At 32.5% G+C, this 13,542-nt stretch overlaps 3 protein-coding genes across 3 annotated transcripts in view; 2 read left to right on the top strand and 1 right to left on the bottom strand.

Annotated features, from left to right (window-relative positions):
* LOC111638347 overlaps positions 1 to 10,421 on the bottom strand; it is a 38,228-nt gene extending 27,807 nt beyond the window's left edge. Inside the window, exon 1 of the mRNA XM_023384043.1 lies at positions 10,294 to 10,421. The gene's annotated coding sequence lies outside the window, so the exon portion shown is untranslated. The remainder of the gene's footprint in view (positions 1 to 10,293) is intronic.
* Positions 7,392 to 8,855, top strand: LOC111638349 (major centromere autoantigen B-like). Its single transcript, XM_023384045.1, has one exon. It carries the CDS (start codon positions 7,575 to 7,577, stop codon positions 7,971 to 7,973), a length of 399 nt encoding a protein of 132 aa, XP_023239813.1. The 5' UTR covers positions 7,392 to 7,574; the 3' UTR covers positions 7,974 to 8,855.
* A 2,297-nt stretch (positions 10,422 to 12,718) lies between the features above and the next one.
* The window catches only part of LOC111638342 (sodium channel protein para-like), a 43,437-nt gene continuing 42,613 nt past the window's right edge, over positions 12,719 to 13,542 (top strand). Inside the window, exon 1 of the mRNA XM_023384039.1 lies at positions 12,719 to 13,122. Within this exon, the coding sequence (XP_023239807.1) occupies positions 13,030 to 13,122 (93 nt within the window). The 5' untranslated portion in view covers positions 12,719 to 13,029. The remainder of the gene's footprint in view (positions 13,123 to 13,542) is intronic.

The raw sequence follows: 13,542 nt of genomic DNA, 5'->3' as shown, positions 1-13,542 counted from the left end.
CAGAGCTGTATAGCATATTGATAGGAACAAAAAAAGTCAAAGGAACCATGCTTCATGGAAATTTGTAAACAACGCCCACTAGGGGGCGTCCCGGGCTACTAGTATTTATACAGTATATCAATTTTAAGCTCTTGAGAATAATAAGTGAATTTACTCATATATAAGAACAACAATTTTTATATCATTTATTATATAGTTGATATATGTACAATAGAAGAATAAAAATGTGTATTGTTATAGTTACATTTTACCGTGTTTCCCCGAAAATAAAACATAGCATAGGTTTTGCTGAATTGCTAAATATAAGGCCTCCCCCGAAAGTAAGACCTAGCAAAGTTTTTTTTACTCATAACGGTCATCGACAGATGGTTGAAAGTGGCCGTTGGCTTTTTGAAAGTATAGCCACTGATTGGTCAGCAGACATTCACGCCACACGGCATGATTTGCATAAAACTATGGATTGGGTATCAGATTTGCGTAACGTTACGGCTGGTGATGGCTAATTGGTCGGCCAGGAATCACACCACATCACATTTGCATAGTGCTATGGTTCAGTAAGCACTAATTGGTCATCGAGCCTGATGTCTACGCTATAAAAAGTTTAAGTTGAAGCGAGAGTGGGAAGTCCACTCCAGCATGGAAACTTCGTAAATTCACTTCGGTTTTATTTAAGTTCAGTTTGACATGACCGGATATATGTCACTCTCATCTAAGTTCAACTTAGGAATTTTTTTGTTCAATAATAAATTGTGAATTCTTCTTCATGGAAAAAATAAGACATCCCCTGAAAATAAGACCTAGCGCATCTTTCAGAGCAAAAATTAATATAAGACACTGTCTTATTTTCGGGGAAACACAGTAATATGTATGATTTATCTCACATTGAGGTTAAATGATAAAAGGTAACAGAAACAAATCATTTTGTAATATGTATTATTGCTTTAATTAAACTTTCTTTTATGAATTTTAGTATAAGAAAAGTAGAGTGAAATAATAGTAACGAGTAAATATTTATTATGACATCATTACAATGCCAGGCTGCAATTTTTGATCATATTTTTAATTTATTTTATTTAAAATATATGCTCTCCACCTCAAATTAGTAGTCTTGCCCCTGTACATCATACATTTCCTATTAGCAATACACTCATGCCAGCCATCTATCTAACTCCTTTCAGGGGAATTTTTGAATTGAAATAACATGACTTCCAGTTTGCATCAGAAGTTTGTATATATCAATAGTTCATCATAGCCTGCTGCCTCTAAGCTATCCATATCTGGTCTCACCTTTCATCGATCCAACTCTGTTCTTGAGATTAAGAAAGGAGAAACAGACAGATGGACAACAGTGGGGATTTATAGGTCTACAGTTTTTTCAACTTGCAGCCCAATAAGATACTGATAAATACAATTCATAATAAATATAATCCATAATTATGATCCATAAATATATTTTTATTTTTCCAAAAATGTTTGAGTTAAATTTAAAATATGATAATCATAATGGTCAATTTCACATTTTTCATTCACACCAATGTCAGAGAATTAGATATATCTAGACAAGGACATGCATATATGAAGGGTTTTGAGAGTTTAACCCCCTCCTGTTTGGAAAGAATTAAAAAAAATCAAATAAAATTAATCAGGGCCTCCTGCCTATATGTATACTCTTTCCATATTTGCTCTCAGCTTTCATCTATGTAACTCTGTTCTTGAGATTAAGGAAGGATGGTTGGATGACAGTGGTAATTTATATGTCTACAATTTTTTTAAATTGCAGCCAAATTAAAATTAAACAGTATATTGTATATAATTTTATTTATTTCATATCAGTTCATGTTCTCTTTAGTCTACAGTGTTTTGTCACTCTACATACCTACCTATATTGTAAAAATTAATAAATTATATTATGAAAAAATAGTTTGTTTTTAAGCCCTATCCTTTTAAAGATTCTGTAGAAGGCATCTTTCTAGGGTTATCAATATTTCAAATATCAGATTGTTGTTAATCCAGAATCAGCATGGAGACACACAGACAAAACACATTGTATTGGTTAAGGTATCTTCATTTAATTAAGGAATTAATGTACAAATGAGTCTTTACGTAATAGTAGGACAAATGTCCATACGTGTCGACAGATAGTAGTCTGAACAAAGGAACAAGTGAAGACAAAAAATATATTTTGGTTATTGGGAAGATCCCTCTAGTGGGTCAAATTGGTTTGCATCAGAAGTACCGACACAGATTGCATTTTATTTTCAATAATTTATATACATTAAATGCATGTCAAAATTTGGATGAGTTTAAAATGTTTTTAGGTATAAATCAAATTTATCAATATACTAGATTTTAAGAAGTAGATTATTCTCTAAAATTCATTTGGTTTGTATATTTGTCCATATGAGTTAATCGAAATTCTGATTGGTTAAGATTGGCTTCATTTGTCAGAATTTGCACTTCTATATGTATATAATAATTTTAATTTGGAATTAACAGGACTGCTAAGTTTTCATTCATTGGTTTTATTGGAAATTTCCATGCGAATTGGTGGAAAAATTGTTTTAATTTTCATTTATATTAAGTAAATATTTTTTACTATACATTATATCAAATCTGCTTGATGAATTTCAATGAAATTAAATATCAAATATTTATAATAAAATGTTAGTATATTGAAAACAGGTAAATGATGAAATTATAATTATTATAATGAAAATATAAATGTATGGTAATAAAAGTTAATAATAAGTCAGAATCCTGATTCAGAATACTTTTATATTTATCTACTAGACAGAAATAAACTTTGTTACTTTCTATGATTATCGTAATTTGGTAAGAAAAATTACTTATATGAAGGTTAAATTAAATCCATATGGAAACTGTAATTTAAAATATTTATACCATTATAAATGAAAAACAGAAATAATTTATGGAATTTTTACAGAAAATATGGTAACTGGAGAGGCATCAGCACTCAATAAAAGAAGTTGTCTAGAAGAGCCATCAATTATTAAATATTTTATTAACAGATTTTATTTTAGTGATAATAGTTTTTCAAAGATATAGAGAGAATTTTGAACCAAATAAATAAATAACAGAATCATATAACAAAATCTTTACCAACCAGTTAAAAATTTATTAGCAGCAAGTATTTTTGGATTTTTAAAAAGGCTGAAAGTGTTTGAAATTTGATTATCTCAATGTTAATTGAAACATTTTTACTTTAAAAACACAGTTTTGATTTTTTTCATTTGCAGTTCAATTCACATTTATGTTTGTGTTTTTCACACTTTATGGCAGTAATGCAATGTCCTTTTTAAATATATTAATCATATTTATTAAATATTCAAGAAAACTTAGTTTTTATTTACAACATATACAGGGTTGTTATAATTAATTTAAACATATATTTAGAGCCCTGTATAAAATGAACTATTGGATCAAAAACAACCATATATAATGTGCGTACTTTACTAGGATCATGGAATTTTGATTTTGCAAATATAAAGTTTAGTATATATAAACAAACATCTTTTTTCTTCCAGCAACACTTTTTTACTGCAATTAATGATTCTGGTCTCATTTATATGCCTTTTTCAAAAAAAGGTTCACAAACCAAAATAGAATATTTATATAGCACATTTGAATATAAGTATTGGGTGTTTATAAAATAAGTATCTCTATTTGGAGCTGTCAGTACATTAAAGGAATAACCTAAATGAGATCAAAATACACTTATGTTTAAGGGGGAAGAAGAATGGAACAAGAAACAAAAATAGTTTTAAAAAATGCTGATAAAAGGTGCTGTAAAGTTTGAAATGTAATGTGTAATACAAGAAGAAAGAATTAAGGTGCAAAAACTTGTAAAATACTATATTATTTTTCTGACTTTTCCAACGATTATCAACACGACTGTGTGCCGGAAATATCTGTTCCCTAACGGGTACTTTACGCGGATTTGCGTTAATGTGCCAGGCCTGGACTTAAGCGTGCACCGAATTAAATAATGACAAAGTTTGTAAAAAAAAAAAAAAAACAATCCAATATTTAATAAAATTTCTAGTAATAACTATATACAAACTTTAGTAAAAATCAAATAACAATTTATTCAATGTAAATCAATAAGAATCAACCTGACAAAACTCAAATCAATCTATTTTCTAACTTATCTCTATTTCCCTTTGGAATTTGACAAAATTTCAAAGAATTAACTTATGTACAATAGTTCTTACAAATTAAAGATCCTAATCGTCACCTCAATATACTAGGAACCTTTTTCCTCAACTCTCAAGACTTTCTCTAACCTTTGATCCACCAATCGAATAACTTCAAAATCACCTTGGAACTAATTTATCCTATCGGACACTTCTCTCTTGTTTGCTGCTACAAAGCTCACCACGCTCGTTGCTAACAGAAGCTCACCTCGGCATCTTCACTTGAGGTTCAGTCTTTATACTGTGAGGTGATGTCACAATTCTGAATGAGATCACTCCCCTCATTTGCATACTTATTGCTAACAATAAACTTTTCCTGTTTGCCTGGCAGTCTATTTTCTGACAATACTCGCTAACCTTTTACATTATTCTTTTTGACAATTTTCGGGATGTTTTATTCTGTAGTGCTCCGCAACTTACTGTTATGCTTATTATTGTATATAAATATGATTTGCATAGTTATTACCATTGTACTAGGTTTTATTTTTACTTATTTCAATTGTGTCGTTTTTTTTTTTTGTTCTTCTTTGTGTTTGTGAGACACGTGTACCCCTTAATCTCTACCCATGTCCCTTTGTTGAACCTGGACCTTTGTGATTGGCCAACGAAGAGGTCAGGTGGGTTTGGAAACCCAGGGGTATATATAGCAGAGACATATGTGACGCCGGGGAGTTTTTGGGTTCTTGTTCCTGTCGTCTGTGGTAGATCGTCGACGGTAAAGAAGTTATACAACGACATTGAGAGAAGGAGAGACTTACCGAGTAGAAGGGGACAAAATCCAAGTGCATCCGTGTTGTGCGAAAAGGGGACCGAGTGAACTTTACAATATACGAAGCTATATTACCCGATACATCGACGGGGACATATATTTCCCGAACAGGAAGAGACTTTGGTCCAACACCTGACCGTTTTTCAAGTACCGGATTCTCCTAGTGAGTATTCTGATAAAAGGATTTGTTCTTCGCGTGTTAATGTAACAGGTCCGGCCTGTGTATGCTAAAATAATTGAAAAGGGAGAGTGAAGGGGTTAAGTGTTTTGTATTCGGACACGTGGTATTGTAACGTAGGTTTTGTTGAGAGTTTGTACGAGCTCTCGGTTGTAAACTCGAAACCCGTGTTGAATAAAGCAATATATTTTGTAAGCCGGCTACATACGTTCTTTTTGTCTCAGCTTGATAGACTTCGGTCAAGCAGCGACTAAACAATTCTATAAGGTTCAGCAAGTTCCTTAGTTGTGCTTTTGTGGGGTCTCCCCCTGTCTTTGTCGGTGTGGACTTACTTTTTTCCACTCGGGAGTGCAAGTGTGCGCGAGTTTTTCTACGGTGTTGTTTTTCTGTCAGTGAGTTGGTTCTCTTTCTTCTATTTTTAAGTTTCTAAGGTGAGTGGTGAGGAAACCTTCGTCCTAACAAAACATAAGCCCCAAACAAAAATAGAATAAAAGCAAAAATAAAAGTAACTAAAAATAATGCTCGGACTTGGTTCTTTACAAACTGACAGCACATTTATTGGAAAATGTCACAGTTAATGTTCTTATGCTGTCACATCAACAAAAGTTCAGGTTCCATATGTCCAATTGCGCATTTTCCAATAAATGTGCCATCAGTTTTTGCACCTTAATTCTTTTTCTTATATTACACATTATATTTCAAACTTCACAGCACCCTCTATCAGCACTTTTTTTTAACTTTTTTTTGGGCTGCAATTTGAAAAGATTATTGATCTATAAATTCCCACTGTCATTTGGCATCTGTCTTTCCTTAATCTTGAGAATGGAGTTACAGTAGAACCCCAGTTAATTAACAAATGTCCTGGTTAATGACCAAATTGGTTAACAAACTTTTATTTTGCAAAAATTTTGTCTTGGATAACAAACTTAACGGCTTTTTGTGTCAAATTTGTAAGCTTGCTGACTTTTAGGTGGAATCAGTTAATCGTGTGTCGGTGATGGTCTAGGGTCCATTTGTACGTTGGTGGTGGCGGAGGAGACACAGATGACAAGTATTTTATAGTGAAAATTGTTTATTAGAACAGGAAGATGCTTATATATTTGAGATGGTTGGAAATGGCTTATCTACAGTATTTTCTCCTGGCACTGAGGAGTGGCGTATCGCTGGTCCTACGATAGTGCAAGCTGATCAGTCGTAGCCCCAGAGAAGACGAGATGGGTTCGCTTGGTCACAGAAGCGATGGTAGGTGACAGAGCTGCAACGACTGGAGTGGTCCACAAGACACAACACAAATTTTAGCAGGCACAACTTCAAGCTTAATCCAGATGAAGACGATACAGATTAATTGCCATAGAATTTTTAGGAAAACTGCGTTTTGACCTTGAGATTCAGGGTTTTTATAGTATTTCTTCCTTTAATCTCACCTTACGATTAGTCCTGCGTCCCATTCCTCGCTTCCCGATTGTTTTCTTCTTTGTCTCCAGGTGAAAACCAAAACCAGATCAGGTCACAAGAAAGGTTTGTTCCGAGGTGTTTATTTGACACCTGTTCATCGACTCTGATCGGAGATTGTTGATAAACCTATAAGCCTTTCACTCATAATTTAGCCTATTGTTTCTGCTATCTGTCATTTTAGAACTTTAATGATTGTACACAATGTTTTTATACCCGTCAAATCGTTTCCCCTTTCCAAAAATTTAACCTAGATCAACTGTTTATGACCACTTTTGTCAGAGTTTCATCTTCCCCGCAGACATTCTACCTGATCCACCTGATCCATTACATCATTTGTTTTCGCATCACATTTGTTTTGACAACTACAATATTGTTTTCACTTTTAACATGTGGATATTAAATTATAGTTTCCAGCCGTTCTGGAACCTCACAAATTTCAGTTACTCTTAGGCGTGCACAAGGTAAGCATTGCTTTTTCGAGTGTGCTAAACTTTGTTTTTTAGTTTTGTTATTTATACAGTAATACTCCAAACTTATGCAATAGGTGGAACCGAGCGATAACCGCATAAGTTGAATTCATGTAAGTCTGGGTATAATTTCCCAATTTGTGTAAAATCCAAGTCGGATGTATGTGAGCTAATAAATGTTCTTGTTAATCTTATCTCGTCTTTTGATTCATTTACGGTTACAAGAAATCACCACATAGAGTTTCTCAAGTCTCCGTAGATATAACAAACACAGAAATAAATAACACAAAATAAATTGTAGCTATGTGTCGATTCCGTGCAACACATCCAAACATGTAAGCTGAACAATAGTGTGGGGGGTGAGTAATCAAGAGTTGCATGGCACTCAAACAAAAGACGAATCAACGAGATTTGAAAATCGCGTAACTCTGGGTCCACATAAGTCGGGATAGCATAAGTTGAGGTATTACTGTACTGTATATTTAATCAATATGGCACTGAAGAAAGAGAAAAGTGACAGTGGAAATAGAAAACGTTTTAGTGTGACATCAGAGAAAGAAATTATTGCAAAATACGAGAATGGCATTCATGTTTCTGACATCGCTAAAGAATATAATGTGGCAAAATCGACTATATCTACAATTATTAAAAACAAAAAAGCATTTAAGGCTGCCGAAGTGGCTAAAGGAGTGAATGTAATATTGAAACAAAGATTTAAAGTTTTAGATGAAGTTGAAAAACTATTGCTAATATGGATCAATGAAAAGCAACTTACTGGAGACAGTGTTAGTGAAGCTATAATTTGTGGAAAGGCTAAAAATTTATACAATGACTTGTTGACCCAGACACCCGGTATAAGTGCAGACAGGCAGGACTTTAAAGCAAGCTGAGGGTGGTTTGATAGGTTTCGTCAACAAACTGGCATTCACAGTGTCATAAGACACGGGGAGGCTTCGAGGTCAGATGAAAAAGCAGCAAAAGCATTTGTAGATGAATTCGCAGAGTGTGTAAAAAGTGAAGGATACGTCTGGAATCAAGTGTTTAATTGCAATGAGACCGGTCTTTTTTGGAAAAGAATGCCTAGACAAACGTACATAACCCAAGAAGAGAAAGCACTTCCTGGGCACAAGCCCATGAAGGATAGACTCACTCTTTTATTTTGCACTAATGCAAGTGGTGACCTCAAAATTAAGCCACTTTTAGTCTACAATGCTGAAAATCTCCATGCCTTTAAGAGCAAAAATGTGATAAAGTCCAAACTGCCTGTATAATGGAAGGCAAATAGTAAGGCTGGGCAACTCGGACTTTATTCATGGATTGGCTCACAGAAGTGTTTGATCCTACTGTTAAAAATTATCTTCAGGAAATGGATCTTCCTCTTAGATGTCTTCTCTTAATGGATAATGCTCCAGCACATCCACCAAATTTGGAGGACAATTTGGATAGTGAACATGACTTCATTTAGGTCAAATTCCTTCAAACCAACACAACTCTATTACTGCAACTAATGGATCAGCAAGTGATTTTCAATTTTAAAAAGCTGTATACCAAGGTACTGTTTACCATGTGTTTTCAGGTTACCAATGATACCAACTTAACTCTCAGAGCTTTTTGGAAGGAGCATTTTAACATCCTGCATTGTATCAACCTTACTGACAAAGCCTGGAGTGAGGTCTCTCACCACACTTTACAATCATCCTGGAGGAAACTTTGGCCAACTTGTGTCCCAGAGCGAAACTTTCAAGAATTTGAAGAAGAGAGCTCTTCTGATGTAGTGCATAAAATTGTGTCCATTGGCAAGAGTTTGAGAGTAGAGGTAGATTATGCAGATGTGGAGGAGTTGCTGAAAGATGAATTAATGACAGAAGAGCTGGTTGCCATGCAGGAAGAACAGTTGAAAGTCTTACAAGAAGAGCATTCGTCAGAGGAAGAGGCTAGGGAAGAAATCACCAGTGCTGAGATGAAGGAAATTTGCAGAAAATGGAATGATGTGCAGGAATTTATCGAGAAGCACCATCCTAACAAAGTTGTGGCTAATAGGATCATTAATTTAATGAACAACACTGTGCTAGTGCATTTTAGAAAAATTTTGATTAAGAGAGTAAGACAATCAACTTTAGACCTCGACTCGAAGAAACTCCTGATGCAGTGCTGCTCAATATTTTTGTGTAGGAGGATTCCTCTTCCAAGCATTAAGCTCTGTAGAAACTAGAACGGATTAATTGTATTTGCATTAATTTCTATGGGAAAAATTGCTTCGGTTAATGAACGGACTTGTGGAATGGATTACGTTTGTTAACCGGGGTTCCACTGTATGTAGGTGAAATCTGAGACCAGCTATAGAAATCTTAGGGACTAGAGGCCCTAAATAACTATATACAAATGTCTGATGCAAACCGAAAGTTACATTATTTCAATTTAAAACTTTCCTCTGAAAGCAGTTAATAGATGACTGGCATGACTCTAATCTTAAAGGAAACATATGATGTACAGGGGCAAAACACTAATAGTGATTTGAGGTGAAGATCATATATTTTAAATTAAATAAATTAAAAATATGATTAAAAATTGCAGCCTGGCATTGTGATGCTGTCATAATAAATAATTGCTCATTCTTGTTCCATTTTTCTTCCTTCTTAAATAGTAAGTGTACTAATTTTGGTGTTTATTTGGGTTATTCCATTGAGCTACTGACAGCTCCAAATAGAGATACTTATTTTATAACCAGCTGGTATATTTTAAAACAAATCTACAGACTTTTAAAATTTCAAATTATACTTAATCTCTATTTCATGAAAGGATAATAAAATAAAATTACAAATAGAAGAAAAATATACAAATAACAAAAAATACAAATAAATAAGAAAATTNCTCCGTACTCTCTCCACATGGCTCCGTGTGACCTTTGGCTATTTCCAAAGCTGAAAATGCCGCTAAAAGGAACCCGAATTTAGTCGAGAGAAGACATCATGCGGAATCCGACGGACCGGCTGATGGCCATTCCAAAAGATGCGTTCCAAAAGACGCAGTGTTTCCAGCAATGGCAGGAATGCTGGGAGAAGTGTATACATTACCAAGGAGACTACTTTGAAGGGAATTAGGGTTTTGTACCGCAAAGTCAATAAATTTATTTTTGCCGACCAAAGGTCAGATACTTTTTGAACAGACCTTGTATGTTATATATTCATAAATATAAAAATAACAACTTACCCAGCATGAAGAATAGATTCTCCAACCAACTCTCTTAAAGGAAAGACAAGTCTACGAGGTAATTTATGAAAAAGTTTAACATTAGATGAAAAATTATGTTTCTTCAAACACCCTCTGATCTAATAAAAGAAACAAGATTATTACTTTCAAACAGAAAAAACAGAAAATCTGTAAAAGTAAAAATGTAACATGTACAGTAGGATTTTGTTTTATGCAGGATTTATATTATATATCGTTGGGGTACAAGAATAGTGACACAACTCAAAAATTTCCAATTTCAAGTTTATTGTAGAAATGTATAGCAAAATCCCGATATTTTTATGTGGAAGAACAAACACTAATATTTATTTCCAAAAAAAGATTTGAAAATTTTAAAAATCCGAGATCATGACAAAACCTTGCAGGAAACAAGAAACTTTTAAATGGCTGTTCTGGAAGATCTATTTTTTTGAGTTGTGTCACTATTCTTGTGCACCAACGATATGCAGGTTTATGTTTTCACAGACAGCAAAAAGGCTAACCCATCTTAAATCAAGAAATCATGGTTTTCTAGCTTTGACATTCCAATACAGAGAACTCGTTATACAGTTACAAACATTAGACTAAAACGGGTGGCGAACCTATGGCATGCATGCCCAAAGCGGCATGTCAGGAGAAATCATCTGGCATGTGATGTATTGTATGATTTCGGTTTATCACTTGCCTTTCTCAATCATTCTTTTGGTTTATCACCCAATCAGCTTCTTTACATTTATTCTAATTAAAGCATATTCATTTTGCTTTTTAAATATTCTTATTNAAAAAGGATAACCCATCTTAAATCAAGAAATCATGGTTTTCTAGCTTTGACATTCCAATACAGAGAACTCGTTATACAGTTACAAACATTAGACTAAAACGGGTGGCGAACCTATGGCATGCATGCCCAAAGCGGCATGTCAGGAGAAATCATCTGGCATGTGATGTATTGTATGATTTCGGTTTATCACTTGCCTTTCTCAATCATTCTTTTGGTTTATCACCCAATCAGCTTCTTTACATTTATTCTAATTAAAGCATATTCATTTTGCTTTTTAAATATTCTTATTCAGAGTCTAAATCTTTGGTATGTACAAACACTTTTAAAGATAAATATGCCTACCATATAGTACACTGACTCAAAGGTTTGCCATCTATGGGCTAAAATGATATTCATTATAGAAAAGACATAAGTAAAATGTTTTTAAACAGATTTTAACATCTTTCTGTTAATTGTAAATGGTTGCATAAGTGGTTAGACAATTATCTAGGACTACAGCACTTGGAATGAAGTAAAAATCTATACATATATTATTTTATGTATTATCTGCTAATATAACCCTGAGTCAAACAAGGTCATATTTTATAACTTAATTCTGAAATTTCAAATTAAACATATAAAGATTAAACACTTCATGAAAAGGTTTATAAAATCCATAATTTTATAATTAAATTTGTACTTGTAGTTATCAGTATAATTATGAATTTAGGGAAGTNACCAGCTGGTATATTTTAAAACAAATCTACAGACTTTTAAAATTTCAAATTATACTTAATCTCTATTTCATGAAAGGATAATAAAATAAAATTACAAATAGAAGAAAAATATACAAATAACAAAAAATACAAATAAATAAGAAAATTCACACATCTACTACTTCTATTTGTAATTTTATTTTATTCACTTTTTTGATGGGATATATATTTAAATGAAATTCAAAAGATTTTAAAATTTGTACATTCATTCTGTAATATATACCTTTGAATGTTTGTTAAAGGAATACTTCATTTTGTTTTGTGAACCTGAAGAAGGTTTATGAATGAGGTTAAAAATGTTAGTTGCAGTAAAAAAGTGTTTCTAGAACAGAAAAGATGTATATTTGTATATACATAAAGAAATAATAGTTTATAATAGTATAATAGTTTTAAAATTTCTTGATAGAGAGAAATTTAAATTAATGTGCTTGAGTTGGGATAGGATAGATAACACACCAACAAATTAGCTAAATTAAGAATTAAAATTCAGATTAAAAAAATTATTAGATGCATATTTATTATTCATTACAGAAAATTTAATCCTTTTTATTAAACTTTGAGATAATTTTTTATAGAAACGGTTTTGCAAAAGCAACAGCTGTACAGATTTTGTTTTTGCTAAGCTGTTTCCGTAAACTGTAATGTTGCAGTTACTATTTGGTGTATTCTCAATGAAAAAACTTTTTTGTTGAAATTTAAGAAGCAGGTTTAATATAATAAATTAATAATTATTTTGTATTTTTTGGACTATCTGATATATGATTGGTAAATATAATTTGGAATATGATTTTCATAAATATTTATTAAATAAATAACAAAACTAATAAATTTACTTATTAGTTTTGTTTTGATATTCTATTCATATCATTATTCAGATAATGGGATTATAACTAAGTATTATAGATTAAATATATAACTTATTTTGTATTCTGGTGGAAATAATTTTCTTGTAGATATATATATTCGAATAAAATTCCATTTTATATAATCCTGATTTTTACCTGTCTACCTTGTAGTATAATTCCTCATAATATTAGTTTTAAACTAATTACCCACATTTTTTTCTTTCCTTCATGCAATCTTCTTGTGTTTGGGCTTTGCCCCTCCCATCAACCTCATCATTTTCACCCTGATGACCTGATACTACCTTAGGTTTCCCTGTTTAACCTGGCTGTTGGTTTTATGGGATTTGGCAACATACCTGCCTTTAAAACTATGCGAACCCTGAGAGCCTTACGTCCCCTCCGTGCATTATCTCGACTGGAGGGAATGAGAGTAAGTAAAGGGTATTAGTGATGAATTTATTTTAGAGGTATGTGTAATCTGGGAATACAGAATTGCCAAAAGCATTTCTGTTTTGCTTTGTGCTTATATGTTGCTTGTTGTTCAGCAATTGTGCTTGCAGTGTAAGCTTCCCAAATACACATTAACCTCTTTAATATCACTAATATCACTAATATCAAAGGTGGTTTTGTATGGTGTTGACATGTTTGTTTATGTATGTGTGTGTGACATGTTCATGTTTGTATAGTACAGACAGAAATACATCATCAAATGCAAAAAAAGAAAAGCAGTTAAGGAAACTGAAGAAAATAGAAAATGTATTTTGCCAAAATTGGATAATCAGATTAATATATATTTTATTATATTTGGTATAAATTTTTATATAAAATTTTATCATTACTTATTAATCTG

Source organism: Centruroides sculpturatus, unplaced genomic scaffold, assembly GCF_000671375.1.
Source record: "Centruroides sculpturatus isolate CEXI.00-Female unplaced genomic scaffold, Cexi_2.0 scaffold1045, whole genome shotgun sequence".
Classification (NCBI taxonomy): domain Eukaryota; kingdom Metazoa; phylum Arthropoda; class Arachnida; order Scorpiones; family Buthidae; genus Centruroides; species Centruroides sculpturatus.
This window is presented reverse-complemented; position numbering and strand designations above follow the sequence as displayed.

What these genes read in the sequence shown, in the direction of transcription:
- LOC111638349 (XM_023384045.1), top strand. Translation starts at nt 7,575, where the DNA reads ATGGCACTGAAGAAAGAGAAAAGTGACAGTGGAAATAGAAAACGTTTT.